We start from the raw sequence: 20,407 nt of genomic DNA, 5'->3' as shown, positions 1-20,407 counted from the left end.
CTCGCTATTACGCAAGGTGTGGAGGGTGGGGGTCGGGAACGGGGGTCCTATAAGTGATGAGAAGCTTCATTTTGCAACACTTCCCAACAGAGGAGTCTCCCTGCCCAAAAGGAATGGCCGTGAGTCGCTTCCGGTCAGAGTGTGCTGGAGTGATCGCGGATCTTTTCCCCAGTGCAAGGCTGAGCCCAGGGTGAGGAGAGTTGAGGCAACATTTACGGAAGGGAGGATGCCCCAAATTTGCCCCGTAATCAAGATGAACAATATTTTAATGTTCGGTTAGAAAAAACAATCAAACTGGCCACCACCAGCCTGCAGGCTAGTTGCCTGTTTTCGGTAAATAAAGTTTTATTGGCACCGGAGCCGGGATCAAAGGGAGGCAAGTGACGTGGGGCCTCGCGAGAGCGGGGTTGGCTTCTGTGTTTATGTAACATGTTGACTATTGAGTGCATCAGAGATTTTAAACTGGTACACCTCATCCTTGACTCGTACTTTAAGGGGTTCCAGACCTGCCAGGGGGAGGGGGACAGGTGGCAGAAGTAAGTATCCTTTCTTCTCTCTGTCTCAGGTTCGGTTTTATTCGCAGAGTTGCACTTTCTGTCTTACTTGCACAATCGCCCCTTGCCCTCCTTCATCTGATTCCCAGAGTGGCCATTTCTCTATTTTATTTGCATAGTTGCCATTTCGCTTCTGCCAGACTCCATGGTTTGGACTCGGTGACACTTGCGAACATAATTCTCCTTGGTGGCCCTTGAGGTGCTTCGGGAGCCTGGACTCCTAGTAGCCGGAATCCTGGGGGCGGCCAAGTGGAAGGGCTCTGCCAGGGAGGCGCAGCTCCTGCGGGGCTGTCGGGGGCTCCCCCCTCCCGCCTTGGCTCCAGTCGGACGAGTGAGCTAGTCTCAGCCCCGCACTTGGGAAGATGACGGGGCCTTTACAGTCCATTCCCAGCCGTGAGGTCTTGAGGCAGATGGAGAGGCTTGGCGGCTCGGGGTTTTCTCCTCGAGTCCTTGGCTAGCTGCCAGCTCACCGCTTCCCACCCTGTCCCACCATGTATTTCTCTCCAAACCAAGGTCAGCTGGAACTCCATCAAGTCCCCTCCTTATGTCAGGACCCTTGGAAGAGTGGAGTTAGGAACCGCAAGCTCCTCACTCACAAATGGGCAGAATATGCTGATCCCTTCCATGGCCCGACGTTTACTTTAAGTTGCTTCAGATTCTCCCAGACTCTGGGAGGCCATTTTCACCCTGAAAAAAAAACACAAAACAAAATCAACCAAACAAACCAAAAAAACAGTGAAATTCAGCAAGTTCTCCTCCTGGTCTCTAGCGCCCCCTAGAGGCTTTTCCGCTCACTTGTTCCTTGTTGTAGGAGAGAACCTCGCCTCTGAGATGAGACGCAGAGGCCTTAACTTGAGGCCACACAGGACAGCTCTGTCCTCCGGACCTGCCCAAGTAACCACCTAAAAATGCCTCTCCTACCAACAGAGCTGTTCATCACGCTAAGGGAAGACTCTCCGATCTGGCCTTACCTGGCCTTCTGTTCCTCCTGGGCCTTTTTAAACATTCATTTGGAATGTTTTATTAATGGATAATTAAAAAACAAGAGCAGGAAATTAATAAGCACTACCTCAGCCAGGTGATCACGGGCCACATACAGTGAGTCACCTTGCTACTCTGTGCCCTTGGTGTGATGGGGCTACAAAGGCTCTTGACTTCTGCGATCTTCCTGCCCAAGACCCATTACCCTAGTTTCATCATGAGAAGAACAACAGACAAATCCCAGTTGAGGGACAGTCTGCATAACCATCCTCTTCCCTGTCTTTATTTTTCTCCATAGTGATTTCCACCATCTAACCTACTGTCCTGTAGGGTAAGCTCCAAATGGGCTGGCATTTTAATCAATTTGGTTCCTTGCTGTATTCCCAGTTTGGAAGTAATTCCTGAAGTAAAGTATATGCATAATAAATAGTTTTGAACAAATGAATAAATGGCTATAGAGCTTTTGAATTGCTGCACAGTATTCCCCTGTATGGCCACTACTCAAAGGTATTCGATTTCCGATCTTTTGCTATTGCTAACAGCCTTATGTTGAACATCACTATATCCTTGGGTATAGTGATTTGTGTATGTGAGGGTCTATCTTTAGGATCTATTTCTAGGAATTGCCGAGTCTATGTCTCCAATTTTTTTTTTTAAGATTTTATTTATTTATTTGAGAGAGAAAGAGAGCACGCATGCGCACAAGCAGGTGGAGGGGCAGAGGGAGAGGGAAAAACAGACTCCCCACCAAGCAGGGAGCGTGATGGGGGACTCCATCCCAGAACCCTGGATCATGACCTGAGCTGAAGGCAGAGGCTTAACTGACTGAGCCACCCAGGTGCCCCTATGTCTCCAATTCTGATAAATGTTAAGAATTTCTTACTGTCTTAGAGGGGACATTAATTTAGATTTCTGCCAGCAAAATATGACAGCACCTGTTTCTCCATGTCCTCATCTACACAGTAGAACTGGTAAAAATAATGGTATCTCTGTGTAATTTTTTGAGTGAGGTTAGTATCTTTTCCTATGTTTAAAAGCTTTATGTGTTTCCTTTTCCTTTGAGCTATCTTTTAATATGTCTTTGTCCATTTTTCTGTTGGGTTATCTTCCCACTTATCTGTAAAATGTCTTTACGTGTCAAATCTCTTACTCCCTTATCTATGATAAGGACTACAAATAGTTTTTCCTAATTTTTTGTTTCACTTTTGGCATCGTTTGCCATGTTTTTTTGTAAGGCATAATTTTAACCCACTGAGCCACCCATGCGCCTTGTAAGGCATAATTTTAACTTGCATGTGGTTGCACTGACCAGTCTCTACTTTTTTGGGGCCTCTGATCTATTTTTTCATTGTTCTGGAGTAACTAGGCAATGCAATTAGACAATAAAAATAAATTGGACTACATAAAGGGTATTAGGGAGATAATCACTATTTACAGGTGGTTTAATGGCTTACCCAGGAATATCACATGAAGAAACAACTATTCTAAACAACCAGAGAATTTAGTATAGTGATTTGGTATAAAATTAATATATGGGAATCAGTAGTCTTAGTTTATAGCAGCAAAGACCTGTTAGAAGGTAAAATACAAGTAATCCATCCACAAAAGGAGATCAATGAGCAGGACTTGATCTATCAGATACTAACATCCCCCCAGACTGTAATTATTAAAACATGTGGTGCCAGCATGTGAATGATGAACAGATTGATGAAGCAGAGAGCCTAAAGTTGGGAAGCAAAAAATTATTCAACAAGTGATGTTTGCACATCATTAAAACAGAAAAGCAATCCACTGAATGGGAGAAGATATTTGCAGTGGTATGTCTGATAAAGGGTTGATAGTCAAAATACATAAAGAACTTATACAACTCAACACCACAAAAATAGCCTGATTAAGAGGACCTGAATAGACATTTTTCCAAAGAAGACATACGGATGGCCAACAGACACATGAAAAGATGCTCCACATCACTCGTCATCAGGGAAATGCTAACCACAACCACCATGAGAGCTCACCTCACACCTGTCACAATGGCTAAATAAAACACACATCAAAAACAAACAAACAAAAACCACGTTGATGGGATGTGCAGAAAAGAGAACACTCATGTCCTCTTGGTGGGGCTGTAAATTGGTGCTGGTACAACCACTGTGAAAACCAATCTGGAGGTTCCTCAAAAAATAAAAACTAGAAATACTACATGATGTGGTAATTTCATTACTGGTTATTAACCCAAAGAAAATGAAAGCATAGATTCAAACACACACACACACACACACACACACACACACACACACTTCTATGTTCATTACAGCATTATTTATAATAGCTGAAATATGGAAGCAACCTAAATGTCCATCGACAGATGAATAGATAAAGAAGATGGCGTGTATACCTACAGCTATAAAAAAGAATGGTATCTTGCCATTTGCGACATGGTGGACGAAGAGGGTATTATGCTAAATGAAACAAGTCAAAGAGAAATACTGTATGGTTTCATTTATATGTGAGATCTAAAAGACAAATGAACAAATAAACAGACCCATAAACACAGAGAACACAATAGTAGTTCCCAGAGGAGAGGGTGGTGAGGGAATGAGCAAAATGGGCAAAGGGGAGTGGGAGGTACAAGTTTGTAGTTACAGAATGAACAAATCACAGGGATGAAAGGTACAGCATAGTGAATGTAGTCAGAGGTACTGTGATAGTGTGGTCCCATGGCAGACAGGAGCTACACTTGCAGGGAACACAGCATAATGGACTTGTCAAATCACTATGTCGTACGGCTAAAACTAATGTAACATTGTGTGTCCACCATATTTCAGTAAAAATAAATATGTGAATGACATTAGGGCAAGCAGATCTCCATTTAGAAAAAAATAATGTGGGTATGCACCTCATGTTTTATGCCAAAACAAGCCCAGTGGGATAAGATATTTCAGTGTAGGAAAATGAAATCATAAATTTACCAGAAAAAAAGATGTGGAAATCGTTGTTGATAGAACTGAGGTATGGAATGTCCTTTATGGCATCCACTGCCCTGCCACGACCCCCAAGGCCATCCCTCTGTGAGCACTCTCCTCTGAGCCGAAGGGGCATATATGTAACAGCCTACTGGACATCTCCACTGCAAGATCACAAACTCAAATTTAACACATCAGATTAATATGACAAGAAGCTTCGAACAATACCCATTTATCAGCTCAAATTTCTATAGGTCAGAGTCTGGGTGGGCTTGCCGGGGTTCTCTGCTCTTGATGGAATAAGGCTAAAATTGATACATTGGCCAAGCCGAACTCTTCACTCCAGGCTCTGAGTAAGGATCCATTCCCAAGTTCATTCAGGTTGACAGGCAATTTGAGTTTTTCATGGTTGTAGGATGGGGGACGGGGTGTTCCCTTGCCAGCTGTCAGCAGAGCACCACTCTCAGCTTCTGAAGGTGGCCTGCATTCCTCGCCAGTGGCCCCCTCCACCTTGAAGTCAGCAAGAGTGCGTCAAATTATTCTCCTGCTTCCAACCTCCCTGATTCTCCTTTCTGCTGCCAACCAGAGAAAGCTCTCTGCTTTTAAAGGCTCATACAATGGAATGAGGCCCATCTAGATAATCTCCCTTTTGTCACATGACCTAGCACGATGGCCGAGTAGTATGAGAGAGCAAAGGACAGAGGGGCCTTCTGGAAATTCTGCCTACCAAACCAGGTAAAGTGGGGCTTTCTTTCAGTGGAAGACATCAGGCAGCAGCACCTAGATAGTGCTGTACTTGAAAATGACTGAAAGTAACTGAAAATGCCTGGGAGTTCTCTTTCACCTGAGTTTTCATCTCAGCAGCAGCTGGCTCTTCCTCGACTGCTGTGAACTGGTGGTGATCCTAGACCCTCAGCATAATCACTATCCACATACTAAGGGTATGACAGGGACTGTTAGTTCATTAACCCTCAACTTTAGAAGAACTTAAAAAAGGAAGCACTTCCCTGGCTTAGCTCACAAGAAGGACAGGAGTTCGGCTCTAGTGAAAAACACGATTTTGTGAAGGTTGGTCTTGAGACTCGGGGAAATAAGATTTGGAGAGTTCTTCTGACCACAGCCCTCATCCCGCAATCACGTTAATGTGTTTATTGCATCGTATAACTACCAAAGCTAATATATTCAGCCGTCTGTTAAGAGAGAGCTGCAGAAAGCGAGGCACTCTACTGAGTTACAGAGGTTGCTTGAAAAGATAAGACATCATGTCTTCCCTACAGAAGTTTACAACATCAGCCAAAAAATAGCTATTAATTCCAACGTTCCTGTGATAAGGGACATAGGAATACTGGTAGCCATTCCGCAAGATTTTTTTGAGTGCCATCTACAACTGAGGTGCTGTTCTGACACAAAGACTTCAAAGAGGTTGTGTAGCATCATGGCTACTGTTGGAATCAGAATGACTGGAATCCAGCTCTACAATATATTATCCTTCCGAAAGCCACTGAAGGGTCTTGAGTGGGTAAATCGGATATCAAAGATAAAATACGGATAACATAGAACCTATCTCATTGTGTTGCTCTGGGCATTAATGTGGCTGACAAAATGTTTATGGTTAGCACACTCCCTGATACTTTGTTATCATTATCAACAGAAGGTGTCCACTTCACTGGAGGAGAGAATAGATCCAGATACGTACCACTGGAGAGGTAACAAGCATCTGTGGGGAAGGCCAATAAGAGATATGGTTGTGCTGAGGGATGGCTATGTTGATAAGGTAGAGGTGACTCTAGCTTGGAGATCTCAGATGATACCATAATGAAAGGTGGACCTGAACTCTCCTTGGGATGGGCCCACTTTCATCGAGAGTTCTGCTAATAGGTCGAAGCTCTGAATGTATAGCTTGCCGGGTTCCAGATCTAGCATGAACCATAGCCACAGGCCCGCATCAGACCCGTTACGGTGATGAGGCATCTCAGTGAAGGACTCTGCAAAAGCTTCCCAGGCTTCTTTGAGCACCATGAAGCTGAATGCGGTGATTCCGAACCTTGCAGCGGGTGTTGTGTGTAAATGATGAATCACTAAATTCTACTCCCAAAACCAATATCGCAGCATACGTTAACTAACAACAACTTAAATACAAATTTGAAAAAGACCAAAAAAATTAATAAAAATTAAAATTGTTCTGAACCTAACTTCACACAATTTGTTTAATCGCTAAGAGAATTCTTACTTCAAAATCCATGCGCAGTGCCATGAAGCGCTGTTATTTTTGTCATGAGTTACCTAGTAAAGCCTGCTACTCTAACATTGTGCCTCCGCTTTTGATTTTCCTTAGGAAAACATGACCCTCCCATCTTTGTTTCTGACCTGCCTTTTCCTGCTCATCTCTGATTCCTACGAGTTCTTCAATAAAGCAAATTATTCTAGAAGCTATCCTTGTGATGAGAAAAGACAAAATGGCTCTGTGATTGCAGAATGCAATGGCCGTCGACTGAGAGAAGTTCCCCAAACCGTGGGCAAGTATGTGACAGCACTAGACCTCTCTGATAATTACATTACACACATAACAAATGAATCATTTCAAGGGCTGCAGAATCTTACTAAAATAAATCTAAACCACAATAGCAATCCGCAGCACCTGAATGAAAACCCTGATATAAACAAAAAAGGCATGAATATCACAGATGGGGCGTTCCTCAACCTACAAAACTTAAAGCAATTACTGCTTGAAGACAACCAGTTATACCAAGTACCTGGTGGCTTGCCAGGGTCTTTGAAGGAACTTAGTCTCATTAAAAACAACATAATTTCGGTAACTAAAAAGAACACTTCTGGCCTTACCAATCTGGAAAGGCTCTACTTGAGCTGGAACTGCTATTTTGGCAATAATTGTGTTAATAAAACTTTTCACATAGAAAACGGAACATTTGAAAGTCTTACGAATTTGCAGGTGCTGTCCCTGTCTTTTAATAAGCTTATCTGTGTGCCACCTAAGCTGCCAGACTCCCTAAGAGAACTTTATCTCAGCAATGCCAAGATTAAAAGCATCAAGCAGGAAGATTTCAAGGGACTGAGACATTTAAGAGTCCTAGATTTAAGTGGGAACTGCCCGAGGTGTTTCAACGCCCCATTTCCCTGTACACCTTGTGAAGGAGGCTCTTCAATTCAGATCCATCCTCTTGCTTTTCAAAACCTGACGGAACTTCGCTACCTAAACCTCTCTAGCACTTCTCTCCGGAAGATTCCCGTAACGTGGTTTGAGAATATGCCCAGGCTGAAGGTTCTGCATTTGGAATTCAATTACTTAGTGGATGAAATAGCCTCTGGGGAATTTTTAATGAAACTGCCCTCCTTGGAAATACTTGACTTATCTTTTAACTACAAAATGGCAAAATATCCAAAATATATTAATATTTCCCAAAACTTCTCTAATCTTAAGCTGCTCCAGGCGCTGCACTTAAGAGGTTACGTGTTCCAGGAACTTACAGCAAAAAACTTCCATCCCCTGAAGGGTCTCCCACATCTAAGGACTATCAACTTGGGCATCAACTTTATTAAGCAAATTAATTTTACCCTCTTCCAAGATTTCCCCAATCTGACGATCATTTACTTGTCAGAAAACCGAATATCACCCTTGGTAAATGATATCCAGCAAAATGACGAAAATGGTTACTCCTCTCCAAGTCATGTGCTTAAGCCACGCTCAGCAGATTTTGAGTTTGACCCACATTCAAATTTTTATCATAATACCCATCCTTTAATAAAGCCGCAATGCACAGCTTATGGCAAAGCCTTAGATTTAAGTCTGAACAGTATTTTCTTCATTGGGCGAGAGCAATTTGAAGCTTTTCATGACATTGCCTGCTTAAATCTGTCTTCAAATGGCAATGGTCAAGTGTTAAATGGAACTGAATTTTCAGCTGTGCCGCATATCAAATATTTGGATCTGACCAACAATAGATTAGACTTTGACGATGACAATGCTCTCAGTGATCTACCCGAGTTAGAAGTTCTAGATCTCAGCTACAATGCACACTACTTCCGAATAGCAGGGGTGACGCATCGCCTGGGATTTATTCAAAATTTAACACAACTGAAAGTTTTAAACTTGAGCCACAATGGCATTTATACTTTAACAGAGCAAGACCTGAGAAGCATGTCCCTAGAAGAATTAATTTTCAGAGGAAACCACCTTGACATTTTGTGGAATGCTGAAGGTGACAAGTACTGGAAAATTTTTACAAGTCTCAGGAACCTGACACGGCTCGATTTGTCCTTGAATAACCTTCATCTTATCCCAAACGAAGCTTTTTTGAACTTGCCCCAGAGTCTCACCCAACTATACATAAATAATAACATGTTAAATTTCTTTAACTGGACTTTACTCCAACACTTTCCACATCTCCACTTGCTGGACTTGAGTGGAAACAGGCTATCCTCTTTAACTAACAGCCTCTCCAAATTCACGCCTTCCCTGAGGACGCTGCTACTACGTCGAAACAGGATTTCACACCTGCCCTCCAACTTTCTTTCCGAAGCCAGCGGTCTGATCCACCTCGATTTGAGTTCCAACCTGCTGAAGATGATCAACAAGTCCACGCTTCAAACGAAGACCAACACCAGTTTAACCATTTTGAAACTAGATAGAAACCCTTTTGACTGTACCTGTGACATTGGAGATTTTCGAAGATGGATGGACGAAAATCTGGATGTCACCATCCCTCGGCTGACGGACGTGATCTGCTCTAGTCCTGGGGATCAGAAAGGGAAGAGCATCATGAGTCTGGAGCTAACAACCTGTATTTCAGATACCATCGCGGCAGTGCTGTGTTTCTTCACGTCCTTAATCACCATCACCGTGATGTTGGCTGCCTTGGGTCACCACTGGTTTTACTGGGATGTTTGGTTTATCTACCACGTGTGTCTAGCTAAGGTAAAAGGCTACAGGTCTCTTTCCACGTCCCAAACTTTCTATGATGCCTATGTTTCTTACGACACCAAAGATGCGTCGGTTACGGACTGGGTGATAAATGAACTGCGTTTCCACCTAGAGGAGAGCGAAGGGAAAAATGTGCTCCTGTGTTTAGAGGAGAGGGATTGGGACCCTGGATTAGCCATCATTGATAACCTCATGCAGAGCATAAACCAAAGCAAGAAAACTATATTCGTCTTAACCAAAGAATATGCTCAAAACTGGAACTTCAAAACAGCATTCTACTTAGCCTTGCAGCGGCTCATGGAAGAGAACATGGATGTGATCGTATTTATTCTGCTGGAGCCCGTGTTACAGCATTCTCAGTATTTGAGGCTGCGGCAGAGGATCTGCAAGAGCTCCATCCTTCAATGGCCCGACAACCCCAAGGCGGAAGGCTTATTTTGGCAAAGTCTGAAAAACGTAGTCTTAACGGAAAACAATTCCCGTTATAACAATTTGTATGTTGATTCCATTAAACAGTACTAACGGATGTTAAGCCACGGCTCACCAGAATAATAAAAATGCAAAGCAATTACTCTTCTGTCTTAGGTATTTATTGCTGTGTAACAAATTACCCCCAGACTTACTGGCTTATGGTAACGCACTCTGATCTTACCGTCTCTAGTCAGGCATGCAGACGAGGCTTGGCTGAGTCCTCTGCTCAGCGTCTCTTAAAGGCTGTAAGCTACGTGTCATCAGTCAGGGCCACAGGCATCTCCCAGGCTTAGGATCCACTTCCAAGCTCAAACTCACGTGGTTGTTTGCAGGATTCAGTTCCTCTGGCAGTGTTGGTTAAAGGCTGCTCTCCATTTCCAGCCACAGGCACCTCTCCTGCAGGACAGCTTGCTAGCTTGCTTCATCCAAGCCGGCAAGAGAGAGAGGTTGCTAGCAAGATGGAAGCCACCACCTTTGGTAATCTAATCAGGGAAGTGATAGCCCCTCACCTGGGCCACATGCGGTTTGTTAGAAGTAAATCACAGGTCCTGACAGCTCCGTGGGAGTGACCATTTCAGTCCAGGTAAATTAGTCTATGACCAAGATGGCGGCAGTTGGCCTGCCACCTTGGTCATAGATTGTGAATACCAGGAGGCGGGGAATATTGTGGGCCAGCTTAAGAGTTGGCTCACTGCACCTTCTTTTCAATATCTAAGAACTGTTGTAATTCTAACTCATGGCTCTGCTGTTAAGTTGCTCTTTAGGGTTATCATATGCCCATGGTTACATGGTTACATTATGCTGTGGTTGCATTAGTCTTCCTTTTGCAATTACTTTTCTAAATATTGGGTATAATATTTGACCTCTAAGGCTTAGATGCCATTTAAAGGTTAAGATGGATATTTTCAGATTTTTTTTATTTTATTTTTTTTTTAAGATTTTATTTATTTATTTGACAGACAGAGATCACAAGTAGGCAAAGAGTCAGGCAGAGAGAGAGAAGGAAGCAGGCTCCCTGCTGAGCAGAGAGCCCGATGCGGGGCTCGATCCCAGGACCCTGGGATCATGACCTGAATCGAAGGCAGCGGCTTAACCCACTGAGCCACCCAGGTGCCCCAGGTGTTTTTTACTTCTTAACCACTTTTTTAAAAAGTACACAACCAAGTTAGAAGCATTTGAAGTATCTGTCGGTTGCCATTGCTATAAATCTTGAATGATTAGAAATACTTCATTTCATATGATATGAGCATACAATAAATATACAGTAGGGAACTAGATCTATGATGTAAAATAAATTGCCATCTACACTGGGTTTTTTGTGAATACTTAAAAAAAAAATCTTTGGTAAAAAACCAAAGGGCATGGGGCGCCTGGGTGGCTCAGTGGGTTAAGCATCTGCACTCAGCTTAGGTCATGATCCCAGGGTCCTGGGATCCAGCCTGGTATCAAGCTCCCTGCTCTGCAGGGAGCCTGCTTCTCCCTCTCCCTCTGCCTGCCACTTGCCCTGCTTGTGCTCTGTGTGTATGTGTGTCAAGCAAATAAAATCTAAAAAAACAAAACAAAACAAAACAAAAGGGTAAAAGTTTTGATGATGTGTATATATTAAAGTAATTATTAATAGAGAAATTAATTCTATCTTTACCCCCCACTTAGAAGACAAAGTCAGAACGCCTACCTGTTGGTGCCCTTTATGCAACTGTCCCAAATGAAACAACTTCGGCTTTTGCTGCCACCTCTACTGCCCCCATGGTTCCTCTGCCACAGTTTATGGCACCTTCCCTCCACTACAGGTATGAATCTTAAAGAGATACCTTAGGAAATTTACCTGAGAATAGCTGGAAATTAGCCAAGCTCAAAAAAACTCGCTTCAGAAGGAAAGGAAGAAAAATCCCTACTGCATCATCCATCAGAATCTTGCAGGGTGAGTTATCTTTAATGATGTGTTTTTAAGGAACTGAGCAACATGGGGCCATCTGGGTGGTTCTGTCAGTTAAGTGTCCAACTCTTGATTTTTGGCTTAGGTCATGATCTCAGGGTCCAGGGATCAAGCCCTGCGTCGGGCTCTGCGTTGAGAGCGGGGTCTGCTTGAGATTCTCGCTCTTCCTCTGCCTCCACTTGTGTTCTCTCTCTCTCTCTCTCTCAAACAAAAAACCTGAACTGAACAAAATGGTATGTCATAGGGTTATTTAGGAAGGACAAAGTGGAAATCAGCACAAGTTTGCCAAGGACAGTTTTAGCTTTGTCACACTGGACCCTGTTTTGTCCCCATGATGTTTATTTTTTTAATTTTTACTTTTTTAAAGATTTTGTTTATTTATTTTACAGACAGAGATCACAAGTAGGCAGAGAGGCAGGCAGAGAGAGAGAGGAGGAAGCAGGCTCCCCACTGAGCAGAGAGCCCGATGCAGGGCTCAATCCCAGGACCCTGGGATCATGACCTGAGCCGAAGGCAGAGGCTTTAACCCACTGAGCCACCCAGGCACCCCGCCCATGATGTTTATAGGAAGATATTTGTGCTTGAGTTTGTTGAGGCATGGGGACAAATATATAAAAGGATCATTCCAGGAAAGTAAAGCCTCAAAAGAATGGTGTTGGGGGGGTAAGTTACAGCTCATTCCTGTTGAGGTCACATTCATTTGTTGTCTGGTCGAAGCTCATTCATTTGTTTCCTGATTGTTTTAGTAAAAGAAAAAGGTAGAATTTTCAGTAGCTTTAGTAATTACAGATTACTAGGAAAGTCTCACATGCTTTGGTAGTGTTCTGTTGACAGAATAAAAAATTATTGAAGGTTACAGTTTTCTCCTCCAACGTATTTTCAAAATATTACAACTGTATTAGTTTCCTACGACCACCATAGCAAAGTCCCACAAACTAGGTGGCTTAAAACAATAAAAGTTTATTGTCTCATGGTTCTAGAGGCTAGAACTCTGAAATCCAGGTATCTGCAGGGCCATGATCCCTCTGAAACTTTGATGGGAGAGTCCCTCCTTGCCTCTTCTAGCTTCTGGTGTCTGCTGACAATCTTTGGTGTTCTTTGGTTCGTAGATACATCATTCCAGTCTCTGCCTCCAATGTCACATGGCTGTCTTCCTTCCACCTCTCTCTCCTCTTCTTATATGGACACTAGCCATATTGGATTGAGGGTCCATCCTAGGGGCACCTGGGTGGCTCAGTGGGTTGAGCCGCTGCCTTCGGCTCAGGTCATGATCTCAGGGTCCTGCGATAGAGCCCCGCATTGGGCTCTCTGCTCAGCGGGGAGCCTGCTTCCCCCTCTCTCTCTGCCTGTGTCTCTGTCTGCTTGTGGTCTCTCTCTCTCTATGTCAAATAAATAAATAAATAAAAGCTTTAAAAAAAATAAAGGGTCCATCCTACTCTAGTGATGCTTCATCTTAACCAAGACCATCTGCAATAGCCCTATTTTCAACAGAGTCACATTCTGAGACACTACAGGTTAAGACTTAGACATAAAATTTGAGGGGGGTCAGGGGACACAGTTCAACCCTTAACAACCATGGCTTTACTTCTTTTGAAGTTACTCAGAATTCCATGAAAGTTGAAAATGCCCTTGTGAATAGGAAAGTCATTTATGATTGTTGAAAGCATAAAGGCAATTTCCCTCTCAGCTATTAATAAAGCTGTTCTGGTGATATGGCCAGGTTCCCACTGTCATTATCCTTGAACTTAGAGCCATAATAATGGCCATTATTTCCAATGAGTACAAAAGAAGGTCACATAGTGGTGTTCTCTTCCCCTCTGCTCTTGAGTGCCTTTAGGAAATGAGGCAATTGATAAAGGCCCGTGTCTTACCCATCAATGGGGCCATCATGTTGTCTTGGAGGATACAAGGCAGGAAATAACTGTGTTGGACCCGAAGGGGACATCTCAGGACTTCCTGCGTTAATGACCCAAAATGGAAAATTGTCTTTATAAATGTCTCTCCAGTGTACAAAGAGAGGAGACTAGATTTCAAATTCACAAGATATTAACGGAAAAACAAACCAAAATGCCACTTATAATAGCAGAATTTTGCCACTGGGAAGCTTGTTTGAGCCTTTTTATTTCTTTTCCAGTGAGAAATGCATTTCTAGGATTAGAAAGAAAAGACCCCTCTGTCTTATCTTCCCAGTCTTCCTCTCCTTTGATGTTGTATCTGGACTATTTTAGTGATAACTCCCCACTTATCTCAGTAATGATAACACCAGAAGAGCAGAGATGATCAAGAGTCATGTCTGCGTTTGCAAGAAAAGCCCCAAATGCAGTTGCCTGAGCCGGAAGCCTGAGGCTCCTTGCTGCCTGTTTCATCTCACTCCGCACCCAACCATCCATCAAGCACTTGGGATTCAACCTCCTAAATTTCTTTCCCACCCATCCTCCATCTCCACCTCTATGGTGGACACCCCTTGTCCTGGCCAGCATTTCCCACTGGCTTCCTGGGATCCAACGGGCCCCTCCAATCCAGTGCCAGCAGACAGGGTGATTCTTGTAGAAGGTGTGACTTCTGAATTAAGTCTAAAACCATAACTCCCGAATCAGATGCCCAAGGCCCTCTGTGGCCTCCCGTTTCCTGCCCCTCCTCTGCTCTAAGCATCCCTATCACTAGCCTTCAGGTCATGCTGAGAACACACCCAGTTCCCTTGCCTCAGCGCCCACACATGCCACTGCCCTGAGTCACCTCTTCCCCCTGGCTTTGCTTAGCTCATTCCCTTCATCCTACTGGAAGAGGTTCAATGTCATGTAGAGAACCTTTCCCCTAAATTCCAAATTTCACCGGGGGGGGGGGGGTCTCCTTATATTATCATCTTAGCATTTATCCCAAATTTGTTTGGGTAGACAATAGCAAAATGGATGGATGGAGTGGAATTAACACATGGTGTTCCAGTAGACTGTAGGCTTCAGAGGTGAGGGATGTTACCTTTTGCCCATCACTGAGTCCCCAATATAGATTACTATGCCCGATGCACAATAAGGGTTCTCAACAAATACTTTTCAAGTGATCGCTTGAATGAAGGTTCAGAGAGACTTCTCGAGCTATACACTAGGACAGATGTGGTATGAGGAGGAGGCCACACTGTCAACTGTCACATTGTGGCCTCTATGCAGGGAGGCAGCGCTTCTTCCTCCTTCCTTTTCCCCTGTCCCACTTCCAGCAGCAAGCATGGCGGTTGTCTCTTGGGTACTACACAGCGCCAAAAACCTTGGAGGTCATGATGCTGATTCCATGAGGCTCCGAACCTGGGCACAAGTCATTTGCTTTCTTATCTGAATGTTGTGCTGTGGTTCAGACCAAGTATAGTACAGACAAAGAAGAAGCCGAGGGAAGAAGTCATGAAACAGAAGAAGTTGGTTATAATTCTATAGAGATCATGTGATGGTCCATAAATAATTATGTCATAACAATGAGTCTGAAATCAGGCTCACGGGAGGTGGTTCCTGACTGTATCAGCATGGGGTAGTTTGCAGGTTCTATGGCCCCATTCAAAGCAAAGTTTCCCCAAGTTAATCCCATACCATGTCAGTAAGCACTCCACCAAAAATGTTTCTGAGGTCAAATAAGTTTGGGAACCGCTTGGTTATTACAGTATTGGTAACAGACATTGTGATCTCCAAGAGGGAGCGACGTGACACTGTGCTGCGAATTTGTTTGACCATGGATTCCTTTTTTTTTTTTTTTTTCCTTTTTTTTTGCAAGTCTCCTGCTGGAATTAATGTTCTCTCTTTCTCTTTGGAAATGCTGGTTTGAAGGCTGAACAGAGAGTCAGTCAACCTGGTGAGCCCCTGACATGAATTGTTCTGTTTTAAAAACAGAAGGAAAGGGCACCTGGGTGGCTCAGTCGGTTAGGCATCTGCCTTCAGCTCAGGTCATGATCTCAGGGTCCTGGGATCAAGTCTTGAATCAGGCTCCCTGCTCAGTCGGGAGTCTGCTTCTCCCACTCTCTCATGCTCTTTCTCTCTCAAAGAAATAAAATAAAAGCAGAAAGAAATAATAATTTAGGCCACATGCCTTGAGGCATGTGAGCCCAGTCACTGGCTCCTTGAACTAGGCCTACTAGGTCCCCAGAGGGGACACTGTTGTTTCTAAAGAGAGGAGTGACAATAAAGCCGATCATAAGTCAGAAGCAGTAAATAATGAAACTAAAATGATAGATTCTTCCTTAGGACGAGGTGGTTCATGTTCATTTCTAAAACATTAGTAGCCATATAAAGGGTAATTTTTGTACTTGACGTGAACTGAAAACAGACACGATGCTTCCATTGATTGGGCTAACCTTGGCTGTGGCTGAACGAGCTCTCTAGGGATGTAAGGAATATCGTGGCTTCGAAGATGTTAAATCCAATGGGAACAACTACAGCGGTTAGTCTCTGATCTTGAAAGAATTTCCACCATTAAATCAGCAACCCCAACCCAACCAAGTCTGGATACTTCAGCAATACTGCTTGCATCACAAACCACTTTGAAATGTGTACAGGTATGTTTAATGTACACATACAGATACATGTGGAGAACTATCTACATAAAGATGGTCATAATTGACTGATTAGTAGATATTAAGATACTAAGTGAATGCAATTTCCTTTAAAGATTTATTTATTTACTAGAAAGAGAGCATGAGCAGGAGCAGCAGCAGAGGGAGAGGGAGAAGCAGGCTCCCCAATGAGTGGGGAGCCCAATGTGGGGCTTGATCCCAGGACCCTGAGATCACGACCTGAGCCAAAGGCAGAGGCTTAACCCACTGAGTCACCCAGGTGTCCCCCCAGTACTTCTTGATTCAATTCCATCTGCTCCAGCTCGGCCTTAGTGGCCGCCATTTGCACACCGACCCAGTGGAGCCTCCATAGTTCTACCTGGGGTAACCCCAGAAGTGCAAACAAATCCATGAATGGCAAGAAGGCATTTGTAGAGAACCCATCTGTAGTGAAAACTGGGGGGTGAAGAAACCAGCCCAGGACTGAGAGTCTCCAGGAACCCAAGTGGTAGCCTCACGTCCACAATAAAGCTTGGGTTTTCTCATGGCCAATAGGGGATTATAAAAATAATAAATACGGGGCACCTGGATGGCGCAGTAGGTTAAGCGTCTGACTTGGTTTCGGCTCAGGACTTGATCTCAGGGGCCTGGTGAATAAGGGAAGGGTTAAGTGTAGGCAGAGAGAGGTAGGGGACCCCTGGCTGGACTCAAACTATTCTGGCAGGCAGAAGCTCGAAGCCTAAGAAAACAGGAGATAAGAAAACAGACCACGCGGCCCCAAGTGTGAGGGAGTAGTCTTCTTTGGCTGTTACAGGATAATCATAGAAAATGGCCAAACCTCAAAGAATTAAGACACTAAGGGTGTTACCGATTGTCCTTGCTCAGACCAACACGGCACAAGAATCTCAAGGCCACAGGCTTCCTGGTCAGTTCCCAACAAAAGACGGCCAGTGACACGCCCCCAGGTGGCAACCCATGGCGCTGTCTCCCTCTAGAGAGCTCTTTGCTTTCCTTTCTGCTCTCACGTTCACTTCATAAACTTTCACTTCACTTCACCCTTTTGTGTCCGAGAGATTCATTCTTCGACTCCGAGAGACAAGAACCCTGCGATCCTATAGCACTGGGTTGGGCCCTGCAGCTGGCTCCACACTCAGTGGGGGAATCGCTTGACATTCTCTCCCTCTGTCCTCAAAATAAAATAATAGTCATTTGGTGAGCAACAACTCTCTATATGTATCCGATCTCATCTATACCGAACCCCCCCCCCCCCGCCCAATGAATATCACCGTTCTCGTTTACAGGTGACAAAGCAGGTTCCAGAAGGGTAAGCCGACATAGCTTTGTGTCAGAATAAGGATTTGTACCCAGTTCTTACTTGCCTCCAAACCTAAACTTCTTGCACTTCCTCCTCTGTCTCTTGTCCTGCTGTTGTAAAGGTTAAGTCCGATAACAGGGTGAAATGCACAATGCCAATGTAAGCGTTCATGAGCATCAATGCCCTCTGGCCATGCCTTCATTAGAAAAGTACCGTGTGTCTTTTGAGGCCTCTTTTTACCTTATATCACCTTCTCTTTGAAGCAGTGGTTCTTAAACTTTGGTGTGTCCATCAGCTGGAGGGCTCTTAAAATAGTTTCGGGTGGGAGGAGGTGAACCTGGGGAGCTCAGTGGATGAAGCGTCTGCCTTCCGCTCGGGTCATGATCTCGCAATCCTGGGATGGAGCCCTGCGTCCAGCTCAGAGCAGGGAGCCTGCTTCTCCCTCTGCCTCTGCTCTCGGCCTCCCCACCTCCAGGTGCTCTCTCTCAGTAGCACTCTCTCTCAAATAAACAAAAATCTTAAAAAAAAAAAAAAAAAGGCCTGGGGCAAGCCTGAGAATTTGCATTTCTAACAAGTTCCCAGGTGCTGGTGCTGGTTGGGGACAGACACTCTGAGAACCACTGGTGTAAACATCAGCCATGGAGCACACTCAGAATCAATGGTTTCCTTTCTCCAGGGCGGAGAGCACTTTGCTCCTCTACCAGTGCGCTTCTTTGCTCTGTCTCAGACACAGTAATCTCATCTCCCTCCCCGACAAGATGATAAATTCCTTGAAGGCAGGGACCACAATTTACTCCTAGCTACAGTATTCCCCAGAGTATCAAGCACAGTGAATCTTGGCTAGCAGCTGTTAAAAAAAAGTTGGAATAAAATTCCAGAAGGTGATCCAATAACTATCACTATCACCAATTATCACTAATAATAGCATCTTTATATAAATGACACACACATTAACCTTTTCAGAGATTTCCACGCTTTCCTGAAGGCACTATCTTGAAACCCAATGAATGTGTTTTTAATGATGTCCCGCTGAGTAACGTTGAGGGCGAACACGTGCTGAAGGATGCTTAAAGGGCAACAGGTTGGCTTCTGGTCTCCCCGCTCCTCCAGCTCATCAGAACGGCTTTGCACACCTCCCCAGTGTGCCACGCCACAAATTTCCCATGGGGAACGAATCTGAACACAGTATAGGAAACTTACAAAAGGAAGGCTCGTTGAAGAGGCACGTGAACGCGGCCCAAAGATCATGTACGCTAGTAGGCGAGCGCATCTCTCCCATCTCATGACCCCCACATGCTACATCTGAGGGCCAAACCCTTTCCGCCTCTGGCCCCGCTAGCCAAGGTCACAGCCACCTCCGGGGACCATCCCGCTGGGAATTGCCGCTGCCGTGAGGGGGCTTGCGAGTCTTTCCGGGGTATCCGCAGCCATTACTCGCTGCTGCCGATAGGGGGCAGCAACACTCTGCCTAAAGCTTCGGCTTTCGCTTCGCGGAGCGTTCAGGGCCCATTGTTGCCTCGGACACCAGCCTGTCGCCGGCTTGCGGGGGGGGGGGGGGGGGGTGGCATTTTCCCCCAAGCAGCAGGACAGCCTTGGAGCAAACGTGTTGGGACTAAGAGAGCTCAGTAAAGGCTGGGGCTACTGCAAATCAGAGAATGAACTCTCTCTAATTAAGAATAAAATAAAACAGTTTGGGGGGGACCCTAATCCTACACTGTTTGTCCAGCCACGTCCAGGCTTAATCAATTTAGACATGAACTGGTAAACTCCAGTGGAAGTCTTCTATTGGCTCCGAGTGATGTCACACGAGGCTGGGAGAACTGGTTTTCTAGGTGGGAGGTTTCTTAAACCCTGGAACATCTAGAAAAAAACAACAAACAAAAAAACCCAAAACTCCGAGTCCTTTTCACCTCCCTCGAACCAGGGCCATCGGTTGTAAGTGCATACAATGCTTCTTCCCAAAGGCTGTTAAAACAACAGAAAATCCAAGAAACAGCAACGCAAAGTGGGAGCGAGCGAAGTAAACCTCCCAGGCCGCTCGGCCCTCGGCTGCACCTGGAAACCACCGGGGAGTTTCCTGCGCTTGCGGGTGCCAGGGCCGCTCCCCAGGTTCCGATGATCTGGCCTGGATACCACCTGGGCGCCTGGAGTCTGGAAAGATCCCCAGGTGATGTCAATGTGCCGCGGAGACAGAGGGTCACTGCGAGACCGGCGGCCTTGGCTCTCGCGTTAATCAAATCCGCACACCCGCTAGCTAGTGTAGACCCCTTAGCCTTGAGCACATTGCAAATAAACCCAAGGCTCAATCGGAGAAAGTGAGCACAGGGGCAGAGGGATAGGACCCGGACTGAAGCTGAGCATAAAGCAAGGTCAGGTGTTTTTACCCAGGGCTTTGCCATTTTTAAAGCATTTTTGCAGATGCAACTTCGGGGAAGGGCAGGGTGGGGATGAGAAGCCTCTCCTGGCTCAGAAGGCCTGGAACCGACTGCTGAAGGCCACGGAGTAAAGCAACCTGTGAAATGGGTGCGGTGGGCACACTACTCCTCCCCCCCCCCCCCCCCGCGCCCCACATGTCCGTCTGTTGGGGGAGGGCGGGGGCGAGCCATCACAAGGGTCCTTAGCCCGAGGGGAGACCAGAGGAAAACGGAACTGCGGCGGGTGGCGTGGGGGGCAGGCGGTAGTTAGGCCTCCTCCTCCTTCACCGCCTTTAGGTCTCAGTG

At 45.1% G+C, this 20,407-nt stretch overlaps 1 protein-coding gene across 4 annotated transcripts in view; it reads left to right on the top strand.

Moving 5' to 3' along the window:
• The window catches only part of TLR8 (toll like receptor 8), a 42,386-nt gene that overhangs the window by 17,298 nt on the left and 4,681 nt on the right, over positions 1-20,407 (top strand). For 2 of the 4 annotated variants that reach the window (XM_059385498.1, XM_059385497.1), the window contains 2 exons: positions 6,150-6,204; positions 6,834-10,005. The exons of 1 other annotated variant lie outside the window; for it this stretch is intronic. In XM_059385498.1, coding sequence (XP_059241481.1) covers positions 6,840-9,959 — 3,120 coding nt within the window. In that variant the 5' untranslated portion in view covers positions 6,150-6,204; positions 6,834-6,839 and the 3' untranslated portion in view covers positions 9,960-10,005. Of the gene's footprint in view, positions 1-6,149; positions 6,205-6,833; positions 10,006-20,407 lie in introns of those variants that run through there. One more of the 4 variants, XM_059385496.1, reaches the window with a different exon arrangement.

The sequence above is a fragment of the Mustela nigripes genome, chromosome X (genome assembly GCF_022355385.1).
Source record: "Mustela nigripes isolate SB6536 chromosome X, MUSNIG.SB6536, whole genome shotgun sequence".
Classification (NCBI taxonomy): domain Eukaryota; kingdom Metazoa; phylum Chordata; class Mammalia; order Carnivora; family Mustelidae; genus Mustela; species Mustela nigripes.
Note: the sequence above shows the minus strand (reverse complement) of the source record. Positions and strands in the feature narration are given on the sequence as shown.